Source organism: Hylobates moloch, unplaced genomic scaffold (assembly GCF_009828535.3).
Source record: "Hylobates moloch isolate HMO894 unplaced genomic scaffold, HMol_V3 SCAFFOLD_8, whole genome shotgun sequence".
Classification (NCBI taxonomy): Eukaryota; Metazoa; Chordata; class Mammalia; order Primates; family Hylobatidae; genus Hylobates; species Hylobates moloch.
The window spans coordinates 72640066-72654919 of record NW_026652283.1 but is presented as its reverse complement, the minus strand read 5'-3'; the positions used below and the strand labels follow the sequence as shown (position 1 = coordinate 72654919).

Sequence of the window (14854 nt, the reverse complement as noted above, 5' to 3'; positions counted from 1 at the left end):
AAACCATCAGATCTTGTAACATGTATTCACTATCATGAGTATAGCATAGGAAAGACCTGTCCCCATGATTCAATTATCTCCCATGGGGTCCGTCCTACAACATGTGGTAATTATGGGAGCTACAGTTCAACATGAGATTTTGGTGGCGACACAGCCAAACCACACCAGAGGTCTTCTTCTTAATAGTTTACATTTTTTGCTTTTTTTTTTTTTTAGATGGAGTCTTGCTCTGTCACCCAGGCTGGAGTGCAGTGGCACGATCTCGGCTCACTGCAAGCTCCGCCTCCCAGGTTCATGCCATTCTCCTGCCTCAGCCTCCCAAGTAGCTGGGACTACAGGCACCTGCCACCATGCCTGGCTAATTTTTTTTTTTTTTTTTGAGACAGAGTCTCACTCTGTCACCCAGGCTGGAGTGCAGTGGTGGGATCTCGGCTCACTGCAACCTCCACCTCCTGGGTTCCAGCAATTCTGCCTCAGGCTCCCAAGTAGCTAGGATTACAGGCGTGCACCACCATGCTCGGCTAATTTTTGTATTTTTAGTATAGATGGGGTTTCACCATGTTGTCCAGGATACTCTTAATCTCCTGACCTCGTGATCCACCTGCCTCAGCCTCCCAAAGTGCTGGGATTACAGGCGTGAGCCACCATGCCCAGCCGACATTTTTTACTTTCAATCTTTCATCCATTTGAAATTTATCTTAGTATGGAGTATGGGGTACAAAACCCATCTGTATATCCATTCACGTTGTTTTAATTACTAAGAATTTATTTCATTCATTTCATTCATTTATTTTAGAGGCAGGGGTCTCACTATGCTGTCCAGGCTAGCCTCAAACTCTCGGTCCCAAGCAATCCTCCCACCTCAGCCTTCTGAGTAGCTGGGACTAGAGTTGTGTACCACCAAGCCCAGCTAATAAATCATATATTCAGGCCGGGCGCGGTGGCTCAAGCCTGTAATCCCAGCACTTTGGGAGGCCGAAGCGGGCGGATCACAAGGTCAGGAGATCGAGACCATCCTGGCTAACATGTTGAAACCCCGTCTCTACTAAAAATACAAAAAATTAGCCGGGCATGATGGCGGGCGCCTGTAGTCCCAGCTACGCGGGAGGCTGAGGCAGGAGAATGGCGTGAACCCGGGAGGTGGAGCTTGTAGTGAGCCGAGATCGTGCCACTGCACTCCAGCCTGGGCAACAGAGCAAGACTCCGTCTCAAAAAAAAAAAAAAATTAAAAAAAAAAAAAAAATCATATATTCAGGGGAGTCAAATCTTTTGGCTTCCCTGGGCCACACTGGAAGAATTGTCTTGGGCTACACATAAAATACACTAATACTGGCTGGGTGCAGTGGCTCACACCTGTAATCCCAGCATTCTGGGAGGCCAAGGTGGGTGGATTATTTGAGGTCAGGAGTTCAAGACCAGTCTGGCCAAAATGGGGAAACCTTGTCCCTACTAAAAATACAAAAATTAGGTGGGCATTGTGGCAAGTGCCTGGAGTCCCAGCTACTCGGGAGGCTGAAGCAGGAGAATCACTTGAACCCAGGAAGCAGAGGTTGCAGTGAGCCAAGATTGTGCCACTGCACTCCGGCCACACACACACACACACACACACACACACACACACACACACACAAATATTATAATGTTTTAAGAAAGTTTATGAATTTGTGTTGGGCTGTATTCAAAGCTGTCCTGGGCCATGTGTGGCCCACAGGCCATGGGTTGGACAAGCTTGATATATATGAATAGCTGGTGGGGCTTGCTGCCCCTCATTGATGTTCTTTTTCAAGCTTTTCTGGTTATTCTTGTTTTCAACTAAACATCATGATATATTTACAAAGTTGAGTCTTCCTATCCAAGAACCTTTTAAGTCTTTTCTTTTCTTTTTTTTTTTTTTTTTTTTTGTGACAGAGTCTCACTCTGTCGCCCAGGCTGTAATGGCACGATCTCAGCTCACTGCAACCTGCACCTCCTGGGTTCAAGCGATTCTCTTGCCTCAGCCTCCCTAGTAGCTGGGATTACAGGCACGCACCACCACGCCTGGCCAATTTTTGTATTTTCAGTAGAGACAGGGTTTCACCATGTTGGCCAGGCTGGTCTTGAACTCCTGACCTCAAGTGATCCACCCACCTCAGCCTCCCAGAGTGCTAGGATTACAGGCGTGAGCCACCGCACCCAGCCAAGTCTTTTCATTTTTACAAGTCTAATTTTAGGTCTTTTTTTGTATTTTTACCATTTTCTTCATACAGGCCTTAAACTTTCTTAATAAGTATATTCCTAGTTATGCAAAGGAATGATGACAATTAAGAATCATGTATAGAATCTAAACTCAATTAGGAGGAAAATACGGGCATGAGGAAAGTTGTAAAAATTTGGTAAGGTCAATTAATTGAAGGATTTGATAGGTTCAAGCATATGATTAGGAATGGAAATGCTATTAGAATGAGCTGGAAGGATTTCTTATTGGGAAATACCATCAGGCCTAGTTTCTTAGGACTTTCCATTTTCTTGGCTTATCTCACTTTAAAGTCCCTGGCCATGAGCTCAACATGTATTTTCTTTGAATTTTAAAAATCTGTTTTCCTGTAGTCTACTTCTTGTGTCTAACTGTGCTTAGTGTTTTTTTTTTTTCCTTTGGTTAATATGAATTTCAGGAGGCATGATCTATTATTTCTCATGTAAATACTAACCAAAATCAAAGTGGTATAGTTGTACTAATAGCAGATAAAATGGATTTGAAGGTAGGAAGCATCCCCAGGGATAAAGAGGGACACAGTGAGAAAGGGATTAATCCAGGAGGGAAGCATAACAATTCTAAATTTGTATACATCAAATAACATAGCCTCCAAAATATATAAAGTAAAACTGACAGAACTAAAAAGAAAAATGGACAAATCCAAATCATAGTGCAGTGGCTCATGCCTGTAATCCCAACACTTTGGGAGGCCGAGGTGGGAGGACTGCTTGAGCCCAAGAGTTCAAGACCAGCCTGGGGAACAGAGCAGGACCTTGTCTCAAAAAAAAAAAAAAAAAAGAGAGAGAGAGAGAAAGAAAGAAAGAAAGAAAAAGGGAAGGAAAAGGAAGGCGAGGGGAGGGGAGGGGAGGGAAGGGAGAATGAAGGCCAAAAAAAAAGGGGAGATAGATTTGAACATAATTTAGTAAACTGGACCTAACTGACATATATAGAACACTGCACCCAAAAGCTGCAGAATACACCTTCTTTTCAAGTGTTCAGTGACCATTTAGAAAAACTGGCCATAAAGCAAATCTCAACACATTTTAAATGATTCAGATCATACAGTATATATTTTCCTACTGAGTACCTTTCATATGCCAGGTTATAGTTTTACTGTTGGCCATACAATAATAAAATAAATAGTCCCTCCTCTTAGAGAGCTCAGGCTATTTTGCTCCCCCTCACCCCCACCCACTTCAATAAGCTGGTCTGGAAAGCTCAGTCTAAAGTGGGAAGAGCCATGCAATGTGATAAGTGCTACAATAGAGGTACACACTTTATCCATTTTTCCCATGTCTTATGTCCTTCATGGAATTCAGTTATATAATTTTATCTGGTTATTTTTCTCCCCTCTTCTTCAGTTTAAAAGCCATCTTGATGAGAACAACAAGTCTTATGCCAAAAAAATTCTGCTAATTCTTGTGAAATTCAGAGTGGTACAAAGGAGACTGGAAACTTCCCAAACAGGGAAAATGGCAAGTAAAGGCCAGGGTCAGGAAGGAGTAGGGCCTACTTAGGACACGAAGAAAACCAGCTTGTGGGGAGCAGCCACTGGAAGATAAATTTGGAAAGGCAAGGTGACACCAGATCTAGACTACAGATTGCTCAGAAGGCCAGACTGAGACAAGTGCTTGAGCCACTAGATAACAAGGACCTATTATAAATTATCAATTCTGACTAAGATAAAAATGTTATTTTAAGATCAGGCAGGCAGTGATTCTTCAGAAAAGCTGAAATTAGAAGATTCTGAAGGTCGGAAGGCTAGTGAGGCTCAGCAGACACCTACTGAGAAGTCATGTTTGAGGCACTGGAGGTAAGAAAGTGAAAGCCAGTCCCTGCCTTTGAGAAACTCACAATTAGGAGAGACAAACAAATGAACAACAAAAATGTGGTGTAATAGAAATGATGACACAAGTTTGTGGTAAATATAAACCTGAGAGAGATACAGGATGAAAGGGCAGAGTTTAATTTAGTATGAAAAGGAAGGTGTAAGGCAAGAGAAGTGCATACAGCTGGTAAACTCCAGGACTTCAACCTCACCTGCTGAAATAGTTGTGAGGAAAGGGAAAGAGAATTTTAAAAGGCAAGATAATGGCTTGGAACAGCCTATCCGGGTTATGAACCAAACAGCTAATGAAGGAGAAAGAAGAATGTTCTCTTAATGTTGATCAAGCCAGAGGGCATGGTTATGTAATGAGCCAGGTCCGTTTACTTCCAGGATTCTCTCTAAACCTCATCAGTTATAAAACTGAAGAAAGCAGCTGGGCGCGGTGGCTCACGCCTGTAATCCCAGCACCTTGGGAGGCAGGCGGATCACAAGGTCGGGAGTTTGAGAGCAGCCTGGCCAATATGGTGAAACCCCATCTCTACTAAAAATACAAAAATTAGCTGGGCGTGGTGGCAGGCGCCTGTAGTCCCAGCTACTTGGGAGCCTGAGGCAGGAGAATAAGTTGAACCCGGGAGGCGGAGCTTGCAGTGAGCCAAGATTGCACCACTGCACCACTCCAGCCTGGGTGACAGAGCCAGACTCCGTCTCAAAAAAAAAAAACAAAAATAAAAAACCTGAAGAAAGCAAATGGTCTAAGTTGACAGGCCAAGAAGGGGGCTTGAGAGCTACTTTTTTTTTTTTTTTTTTTGAGACAGGGTCTCACTCTGTCACGCAAGCTGCAGTGCAGTGCATAATCATGGCTCACTGCAGTCTCAACCTCCTGGTCTTAAGCAATCCTCCTGCCTCAGCGTCCTAAGTAGCTGGGACTACAGGAGTGTACCACCACACCCAGCTAATTTTTTGTAGAGACAGGTCACACTATCTTGCCCAGGCTGGTCTTGAACTATTTGCCTCAGGCAATCCTCTTGCATCAGCCTCCCAAAGTGCTGGTATTATAGGCGTGAGCCACCACACCTGGCTAAAACCTACTTTATGGTGATAAAAGATAAAGTGGTTACCTAGAAAGGGGGTAGGGTGGGATTGACTAGAAAAGACCACCTAGAGATATTCTGGGGATTTCGGTGTTCAAGATTGTGTTTAGGATGGTGGTTACAAGTGAGTATATTCAAAATTCAGTGAATTGAATGCTTAAGAATTGTGCATTTTGGCCAGGCACAGTGGCTCATGCCTGTAATCCCAGCACTTTGGGAGGCCAAGGCGGGCGGATCACCTGAGGTCAGGAGTTCGAGACCAGCCTGACCAACATGGAGAAAACCTGTCTCTATTAAAAATACAAAATTAGCCGGGCATGGTGACGCATGCCTATAATCCCAGCTACTCAGGAGGCTGAGGCCTCCTTGAAGGCCACTTGAACCCGGGAGGCAGAGGTTGTGGTGAGCCAAGATCACACCCTTGCACTCCAGCCTGGGCAACAAGAGCAAAACTCTGTGAAAAGAAAAGAAAAGAAAAGAAAAGAAAAGAAAGAATATTCCAGTCGAGTGCAGTGGCTCACGCCTGTAATCCCAGCACTTTGAGAGGCTGAGGTGGGCAGATTACCTGAGGTTGGGAGTTTGAGACGAGCCTGACCAACATGGAGAAATCCCATCTCTACTAAAAATACAAAATTAGCCAGGCATGGTGGCACATGTCTGTAATCCCAGCTACTTGGGAGGCTGAGGCAGGAGAATCACTTGAACCCGGAAGGCAGAGTTTGCAGTGAGCTGAGATCGCCCCATTGCACTGCAGCCTGGGCAACAAGAGCGAAACTCTGTCTCACAAAAAAATAGACTATTCCAACTGGCCCACTATCCTCAATGGATACCTCAATGGCGAGTTTGTGGGGGGCTGTGACATTCTTATGCATATGTACTAGAATGGGTACCTGGTGGAAGAACTGAAAAAGCTAGGGATCCGTTCTGCCCTTTTAGATGAAAAGAAAGACCAAGACTCCAAGTGAGGGCGCCTGGGCCTCATTGAACAGAGAGAGGGCCGTTCATGTCAGAGACTCCCTACCAGAAAAGCCTTACCGATTTTGGTTTTCATTACTGAGACAACTGCTTGCACTGATCATTTCAGTTCACGAGCAGTCTAGTGATTTTAGTTTGTCTGGTGTTTGGGTTAAGAGTATTTTATTGTGAACTTAATTACAACCACTGCACTGTAATAATTAATGCTATATTATGATATTGTTGCAAACAAAATTCATTGTTATATTGTCATTTATTCTTTGCTCGATTCAGGAGTTAAAGTAGGAGCTTTGAAATCATTATTATTCATGACCCCTCTTGCAGACTGTGTCAGTCTGCAAAGACAGTATCTTCCTCCAAATTTTGTGTAGCTTGTTATGGAAAATGGACTAAAAAGAAACTGTGATAACTGGGGCGTTGTTTTTTTAAAATAAACTGCCAACCACAGGGTAAAAAAAAAAAAGAATCGTGCTTTTTTTTCTTTTTTTTTTTTTTGAGACAGAGTCTTGCTCTGTCGCCCAGGCTGGAGTACAGTCTCGTGACCTCGGCTCACTGCAACCTTTGCCTCCTGGGTTCAAGCAATTCTCATGCCTATGCCTTAGCCTCCCGAGTAGCTGGGACTGCAGGCGAGCACCACCAGGCCCAGCTAATTTTTGCATTTTTAGTAGAGACAGGGTTTCGCCATGTTGGCCAGGCTGGTCTTGAACTCCTGGCCTCAAGAGATCCGCCCGCCTCGGCTTCCCAAAGTGCTAGGATTACAGGCGTGAACCACCATACTGGGCCAAGAATTGTGCATTTTATTGTTAAGTAAATTATGCCTCAATAATAATAATAAAATGCTATAACCAAATTATAATAAAGACCTGTGGAGGGGAAAACAGAAGACTAGAAGAGTTAAGACAAAACAAAGAAGGAAATAAGGCCCAGAAGAAACTTCCCAACCTTTCTGAAAACCAAAACGTTTTGGGTATTTGGGGAAAGAGTAACTGACACTATTTGCCGGACTCTCAGTTAGACTCTTTCATGTATTTCAACTTTATCTCCAAATTCAACAATGTCTGGCTAAACTCAGACAGTAATGTGGTAAGATGAGCCCAGGGAAAAAGTGGGATAGCTCTGTGACAGGGAAGCTGGAGAGCCCAAAGGAATAGCAGATTTCATTGTGTATGGAGTGCATACTGTGAGATAAAAGATGTAGGAGGGGCCAAGTGCGGTGGCTCACTCCTGTAATCTCAGTACTTTGGGAGGCAGAGGCAGGCAGATCACCTGAGGTCGGGAGTTCAAGACCAGCCTGACCAACATGGTGAAACCTCATCTCTACTAAAAATACAAAATTAGCTGGGTATGGTGGCACATGTCTGAAATCCCAGCTACTCGGGAGGCTGAGGCAGGAGAATTGCTTGAACCCGGGAGGCAGAGGCTGCGGTGAGCCGAGATCACGCCATTGCACTCCAGCCTGGGCAACAAGAGCAAAACTCCGTCTCAAAAACGAATGAATGAATGAATGAATGAATGAATGTAGGAGGGCTGGGTATAGTGGAGAAGGCAGAAGGGAAGAAAAGGAGGTGAGAGACAGGCAAGGAATGCAGGAAATGCCTGAAAGTTCTTCAGAGGCATGAAAAATCAGAAAACTGAAGCCGGGCGCGGTGGCTCAAGCCTGTAATCCCAGCACTTTGGGAGGCTGAGGCGGGCGGATCACGAGGTCAGGAGATCGAGACCATCCTGGCTAACACGGTGAAACCCCGTCTCTACTAAAAAACACAAAAAATTAGCCGGGCGTGTTGGCGGGCGCCTGTATTCCCAGCTACTCGGGAGGCTGAGGCAGGAGAATGGCGTGAACCCAGGAGGTGGAGGTTGCGGTGAGCCGAGATGGCGCCACTGCACTCCAGCCTGGGGGACAGAGAAAGACTCCGTCTCAAAAAAAAAAAAAAAAAAAAGAAAAAGAAAAATCAGAAAACTGGATTCATTTCTGACTCAATCTTCTCTTCCAGAGATTAAAGAATACATTTTCCAAAAATCAAACTTAAGAAGTAAAAACTCTGCCACGAAAATATTTAAAATGTATTATGCATCAAACTATACACTATACTAGAGGGAAGTCATATACCTACTGTGTAGTGCTGAATTTTGTTTCAGTAAGCGTGTGTAATTTCATCTTTTTAACCAATTAAATTTTAGTTTTTTTGAGACTGAGTCTCTCTCTGTCACCCAGTGCAGTGGCACGATCTCAGCTCACTGCAACATCTGCCTCCTGGGTTCAGGCAATTTTCCTGCCTCAGCCTCCCAAGTAGCTGGGACTACAGGTGTGCACCACCACACCTGGCTAATTTTTTTATTTTTGGTAGAGATGGGGTTTCACCATGCTGGGCAGGCTGGTCTCAAACTCCTGACCTCAGGTGACCCGCCGCCTCGGCCTCCTAAAGTGCTGGGATTACAGGCATGAGCCACCGTGCCTGGCCAACCAATTAAATTTGTTAAATCCAGTATAAGGGATCAGTGTTGATAAAAACTGAAACCTGAGGCCAGACGCGGTGGCTCACGCCTGTAATCTCAGCACTTTGGGAGGCCAAGGCGGGCGGATCAGGAGGTCAGAAGATTGAGACCATCCTGGCTAACACGGTGAAACCCCTTCTCTACTAAAAAAAAATACAAAAAATTAGCCGGGCGTGGTGGTGGGTGCCTGTAGTCCCAGCTACTCAGGACCCTGACCTGAGATCGTGCCACTGCACTCCAGCCTGGGCCACAGAGCAAGACTCTGTCTCAAAAAAAAAAAAAAAAAAAAACGAAACCTGGTTTTGGTGGCACAGGAAAGGCTCCTCACACCTGTAATCTGTGCATGACACATCAGTAGGGATGAAGGGTGCCATCCATTCCCTCACCCAAAGGCCTGGGATTGCCCTTTCACCTCCTCAATCCATGGACAAAGCAGCCATAGACAATAACCAAAGTTCACAGCAGCACAGCCAGTTGGGACCACAGTTTGCTGACCTCTGGTCTACAGCAGTGGTACCTGCTTCTGGCTGTATATGAGAACCACTCCAGGGGCCCATAAAGCCACTAATGCTCAGGTTCCACTCTCCATATTCTGAATTAAAAAATAAACAAAAAAACCTACTAGGTGATTCTGATGTGCATTCTGGGCTGAAAACAGCTATTCTAGAAGAACTGTACATTGTAGCCTCTCAGGAAACTGCTAGAATGTTGCATGTGGGGAGTGCTAGGGGAAAGCAGATGAATGCTGCGAAATGATGATCCAGGGCTGAATTGAGGTCTAGATAAAGATTAGAACTGTTTTCAGTCCACCTGACACATTAAGTGCTTCGAATCCTTTGATTAAATGTTCTTTATTTGATGCTTTTGTGTGCACAACACTATAAGGACTTGCCCAACTCACCAAGTCAGCCCGTTCACACCCTTAGTTAAGCTGGCCATTAAGGGGCCAGGGGGTGGCAATCAGTAAGCTGCCTCCTGCCTAACCCTCTTTCTCCAACCATTCTCTATAGGCCCCAGCGTAGTTGCGAGCCCTGTGGAGACAAAGAAGCATGAGAGACGGACAGGAATGACAGGCAGTCCCCATCACCTCCCAGCTAGCAGCCACACCTCCCCGTACCCAGTGTATCCGAGACTCCGGGCCAGCTGCGTGGCCTGGAGGCCCCGCTTGCCCATCTGACAGAAGAAAACGAGATGCTCATCTTCCAGCTTTGGCTTCTCAGCAGAGTATAAAGCCTGGAAGGCAGCTGGCTCCATCTGCAGAGCACTCTCCAACTCGGACACTGGAGGAGTGGAGAGGGTAGAAGGGAAAGCCAGCAGTTTGGCACTCAGGTTCGGAAGCTGGACCTGGAAAGGCTGGGTCCTGGGGGCCCCCAAACAACATATGATAACCATCCCCTACCCCCACCCCAATTTCAAGGACCAGAAACCGACAACTTTTGAATGCAAGCCACTCCCCAAGCTGTGAGAAGGCGGGGAGGGATGCCCCCTCAGGCGTCCAGACTTGGGGAGGTCAAGAGAACCTGGTCTGCCCCTCTCCTCTCCGCCTGCTGTCTTCTCAAACCGGATGGGCCAGTTCCGATGCCAAGATCCGCCCCCCATCAGTCCTTCCTACGGAAGCTGAGGGCTGGCTCCCGGGAATGCAGGACCTCCATAATCAGTGCCTTCCCCATTCCATCCTAAATGAGGTCCCATTGGCAAAGAACCTCCTGAACGGTCTCTATTCCACCACCTGGGCGTCCCCTCTCCACCCTATACCCGGGATGTTGAGCGCCCCTGGGATGGTCCCAGCTGCCGCCTCCTCGCGAGTGCGCACGTCGAAGAGCCGGGCCCGGCCGGAGGCTAGGAGTGAACGGAGTTCAGGGAGAGAGACCGTGGGCGCTGAGGAAGGGGCGCAACAGCCTTTAGGAGAGGGGACCTAGGAGTCACGGCCGCCAAGGCATCCCCTCACCTGGCAGCGCCCCTCCCCGGTAGGGTGTGCACGAAGACCCCTCAGCCACGCCCCTTCGCTCCCCCACCCCACTCCCTGCCACGCCTCAACCCAGGGGACCAAGAGGACCGCGGCCCCAGGCATCCCCCGCAGGTACCTCCAGCCATGGTGAGCGCAGCAACCGCGAATCTCCGGAGTGCGGCCCTGGCCCGCCCTCTCGGCGCCTGCAGCATCTCCCTCTTCCCTCCCAGAGCTGAGACCGGATCCGGAAGCGAGGGCACCGCCTCCGGCGCCGCCCCCGCAGCACCTGTTCGCTGCGCCTCTAGCACCAAGCCACCGCAGAAGCCCTTAACATTCTCTAGCGTGGGCCAAAAACGACACGGCGGTCTGGTCCAGGAACCAGGACTCCGGGTAATAAATGCAGGAGCAGCACCTCACCCACAACTTGGCACAGCCCTTACTGGTCAAAGAGCAATGTGCCCCTCCCTTCTAGCCTGTGGCCCACAAAAGGAAGAAAAACAGACAACTGTGGCTTTGAACAATTTTATCTTAAAAAAAAAAAAAAAAAGAAAAGAAAAAAAAAAAACGACCCCCACAAGGGGGAAGGCCCCAAGTGGGCCCCTGCCTGTTGTTCTCTCTGGCTCCAGAGATGTCTGCATAGGCCTCAGCTTCTCGCTGGCCAATCTCCTCTTCATGGGCACCAGCCACTGCTAAACATCCTTCCCCCACTTCTTGTGTAAGCTTGCTCCCCTGAGCCGCAGGGTGCACATCTAAACCTCAGCTCCAGGGAAAGGAAGAACCAATGGAAGTGCCAGAGTCCTGGGGCAAGCCAGAGCATCACCTGTCAGCAGACCTCTGCTGGGCACTCTAAGCAAGCACAGGACAAGCCCCCCAGTTTAGTGTGTCCAGTATCCAGCATGGAGACAGCACATGCATTGTGCGAGAGGAGCACAAGGGCCCAGGGGCTGCATGGTGGGGGTGGGCAAGGCTGTCAGTGCACGTCCACATTGTGTGTTTCACACCACTGCAGGATGCCATATCACAGGGCCTCAGTTCAAGGACACACCTTCTGAACTTCCCCCTGTCCCATGCCAGAAGTGGGCAGTGAAGGAAAGGGGCACAGGATTAGGCTGTTGCTCCTGGGCTATCTGCAGTTCTTGGGCCCAAAGCCCCTGAATCCCCATAGTTAGTTGCTGTCATTCTTGATGACGACCTCTAATCCGTGGTGCCGCAACTGAGCTCGAAGCAGCAGATTCTTGTTTTTAAGATCTTCCACCTGACATGGGAAGGAGGCAGTAAAGGGAATGGGTAGTAAAGTTGGCACTTCTAAGCCCGAATGTATTCAGAAATCCACTGGTGAGGGGGAAAAGATGAAGCCCTCTCCATGGAGAACAAAGTAGAGGGTGTCAAACTGGGTCAGTGGCTAGCAGAACTGAGAAGGGCTGCACTGGGGCTAAAAGTCTGACCTGTTGTCGAAGCACGTCATTGTCCAGCTGCAGTTGGTCAAGTCCCTGCAGTTCTTCAGACAAGCGGTGGTTACTCTGCCGAAGCTCCTGGATATAATCACAAGCTTTGGATAGAATCCCACCTTTACTCTGCAAGATAAGGTCAAAAAATGAGGACTAGGATTTCAGATACCCAGCTTGCTTTCCAAAAGTAGGTTCACACTTTGGGCCTCATTTTCCTCTAAGGAAGGTGGTATAATATCTCCCAGGGATACGGGAACCTCAGGGAGAGATAAGACTACTGTCATGTGTGCCCCTCTCTCTACCATTTCTGGAAACAATACCAGGAGACAGAATTCAGGCATCCTGCCCACTACCAGGGTCTTTCCATGACCTGGCCAGACTTGGTGCTCTCCATAGAGCAGTCTGGGATTATCTTGGAGAGCTGCACGATCCAGTTGTTGATCTTGTCTCGGCGGCGGCGCTCCACTGTGGGGCAAAGTGGAGGACAAGGTGACTCAGGGAAAACTCGCCACAAGTCCCGGGGTAAAATTACCTAATCCCTCCTCCCCTCAGACATCAATGCTGAGATCACACCAGACAGCTTCTAGCTCCACCCGGATCATACCTACCTTCATTATGCTGAGCCCTGCGTTTCTCATCCCGAGTCGTCCGGGGAGCTTCTGACTTCCTGACAACAGAGCCCAAGGTGGCCAGAGTAAGAAGATAAAATACATGATTGAAGTTTGGGGTTAAGGAATTATACAAGATTTAGCAGGTATTAGGACCACTTATGGTAGCTGGGTGTGGTATCTCACACCCGTAATCCCAACACTTTGGGAGGCCAAGGGAGGCGGATCAGTTGAGGTCAGGAGTTCAAGACCAGCCTGGCCAACATGGTGAAACCCTGTCTCTACTAAAGATACAAAAATTAGCCAACAGGGGTGGTCGTACATCTCTGTAGTTCCAGCTACTCGGGAGGCTGAGGCATGAGAAACACTTGAACCCTGGAGGCAGAGGTTGCAGTGAGCTGAGATCATGCCACTGCACTCCAGCCTGGGTGACAGAGCAAGACTCTGTCTCAAAAAAAAACAAAAAAGCCACTTACGGAATCTGAGAAGAAACAAGGGTCACTCACGGGGAATAAGGGTGAGTCCTAGGGGCAATTGAGCGCTGGCTTCCTCCCTGCAGTACTTCTTGTGGTGACATCATCACAAAGAATTGACCTGTGAAGATGCAGGGTAGGTTCTGTCAGGACATGGGTAGGAACCTCACCAAGCCCTGAGGTGAAGACCCTGGGCCCCTCCTCTAAAAAGAACATGCTAATAGAAGAGCAGCCCCAGACTCACTGCCTGTCCAAGTCTTAATGATCACTAAGAGTCATGAGTGAAGGCTCACTGCCTACTAGTCATGTCCCACAGCCTATTCTAGCCCTTTCAGCCAGCATCTTCATGCAATATCTCACCAGTGCCAGGAGGGGTCGCCTGCCCCAGCAGTGCCTCTGAGCCCTGGGTAGTAACAACAGCAGCTGTACTCCCCGATGTGGTACCCCCTGCCCCATCTCCCACTGCCGTGCTGGGGAAGTAAGTATAGTGCGTCTCAGCAGCTGTCCCCTCTGTGTCAACTGCATCATCACTGGTGAAAGCACCCTGGATCACCGCCTGGGAAGGGGAGCAAGAGAACTGATTCTGGTAACAGTCAAAAACTTCTTCCCACTATACCACTCTGCAGCTTCTATCCCTTGGGGTGGGAGGTAGGGTGGAGAGAGAGAGAGAGAGAGAGAGAAACATCCAGAAAAGGAGAGCCTAGTGCTTTGGGACAAGGCAGCCTTAGATGCCTCACTGTTCCTAGCTTCACCCCCATCCTACTGATTCACGTCTTCATCTTACTTCTCAGAACTCTAGCCACCTCCCCAACCCATACCCTGTACCTGGGTCATGGATTGAGTGGCAGGGTAGCCACTGATGGCGCCACTTCCCTCAGTTTGGCCATCCAGCTGCCCTTCAGACACCTGGATCACCCTGTACATCACCTAGAAGTGTAGAGGAAGGCAGAGGGAGGGGAAGAGAGAAGAAAAGATTAAGTGTTGGGAATCCTAGGGCCCCTCATAAAGCTTCCCTTGGATAGGGCCCAAAAACAAAGTCCTTCAGAGACATGGATTCAGCCATTCTCCCTTCTTTCCCCACACAGAGGTTTCAGCATACATCTAACCTCACGCCAGTCTCTACTCCAGTATTAGCACCCCCCTCCCCTGCAACAGTTCACTCTTTCAACTCATCCTCGAAGCCAGGTCTCCCCAAGACATGTTCAATTACCTCCCTCAATCCCAACCCCAAATAACACCTGCAGCCACCTGGCCCCCTCCCTTACCTGGCCCCCATTCTCAGTTCGGAAGACGTACTTGACGTTGGGGTCAGGGAAGGTGGCAGCTGACTGGATGCTGGCAATAGCCACACTGGTTGGGTCTTCCCCAGTAGCCACTGCACCTGAATTAAAAGAACAAAGGAAAAGTCTGTGAGTTAACTGCCTTTCTCCCCCCGTTCCATTTGCAAGTCACGGAAGGAGGAGGATGCACAGGAGATGGTCTGGTGGGGAAGGAAGGGAGGCCATGATGGGTTCTTAGTCTTGATTCTGTTTCTAGCACTCACCTTCCTGAATCTGCACTGTCCCCTCTTCCGTTTCAGCTGTTTTCTGCTGCCTGTTTGTGGCAAAAGGACAAAAGGAAGAGCATGAGAAGTCAATGAGAAGCTCACTGACCCAGTAACATATGGCTGCAAACTCACTGGCATTCCCAACAGAAGCTGGGTTAGGTTAGAATAACAACTAGTGTTTACTGTTTACTATGTACATAAGCACTAAGCT

The 14854-nt window shown here is 48.1% G+C and overlaps 2 protein-coding genes across 8 annotated transcripts in view; both read right to left on the bottom strand.

The window, feature by feature from the left end:
* Positions 1–9455: 9455 nt before the first annotated feature.
* TSTD1 (thiosulfate sulfurtransferase like domain containing 1) lies at positions 9456–10911 on the bottom strand. Of its 3 annotated transcripts, none has more exons than XM_032161234.2 (4): positions 10705–10911; positions 10376–10498; positions 9738–9900; positions 9456–9651 (listed from the first exon to the last, which is right to left on the bottom strand). In XM_032161234.2, the coding sequence occupies exons 1-4, from the start codon at positions 10778–10780 to the stop codon at positions 9600–9602; spliced, it is 414 nt and encodes a 137-aa protein (XP_032017125.1). In that variant the 5' UTR covers positions 10781–10911; the 3' UTR covers positions 9456–9599. The 3 variants fall into 3 exon arrangements, with proteins under 3 accessions (XP_032017125.1, XP_032017126.1, XP_032017127.1); XM_032161235.2 differs by having other exon boundaries at positions 10376–10459; positions 10705–10907; XM_032161236.2 differs by lacking the exon at positions 10376–10498 and having other exon boundaries at positions 10705–10896.
* A 165-nt stretch (positions 10912–11076) lies between these two features.
* The window catches only part of USF1 (upstream transcription factor 1), a 6719-nt gene continuing 2941 nt past the window's right edge, over positions 11077–14854 (bottom strand). For 2 of the 5 annotated variants that reach the window (XM_032161231.2, XM_058443558.1), the window contains exons 3-11: positions 14641–14690; positions 14363–14478; positions 13923–14024; positions 13458–13653; positions 13131–13218; positions 12625–12683; positions 12387–12481; positions 12014–12142; positions 11077–11823 (exon numbers count right to left, since the gene is read on the bottom strand). In XM_032161231.2, coding sequence (XP_032017122.1) covers positions 11734–11823; positions 12014–12142; positions 12387–12481; positions 12625–12683; positions 13131–13218; positions 13458–13653; positions 13923–14024; positions 14363–14478; positions 14641–14690 — 925 coding nt within the window. In that variant the 3' untranslated portion in view covers positions 11077–11733. Of the gene's footprint in view, positions 11824–12013; positions 12143–12386; positions 12482–12624; positions 12684–13130; positions 13219–13457; positions 13654–13922; positions 14025–14362; positions 14479–14640; positions 14691–14854 lie in introns of those variants that run through there. The other 3 variants (XM_032161232.2, XM_058443557.1, XM_032161233.2) reach the window with 2 other exon arrangements.

What these genes read in the sequence shown, in the direction of transcription:
- TSTD1 (XM_032161234.2), bottom strand. Translation starts at nt 10,780, where the DNA reads ATGCTGCAGGCGCCGAGAGGGCGGGCCAGGGCCGCACTCCGGAGATTC. An exon ending in TGCGCTCACCATGGCTGGAG is followed by an intron (nt 10,499 to 10,704) that starts GTACCTGCGGGG and finishes CCCCTTCCTCAG; the next exon opens with CGCCCACGGTCTCTCTCCCT. An exon ending in CGGAGTCTCGGATACACTGG is followed by an intron (nt 9,652 to 9,737) that starts GTACGGGGAGGT and finishes TTGTCTCCACAG; the next exon opens with GGCTCGCAACTACGCTGGGG.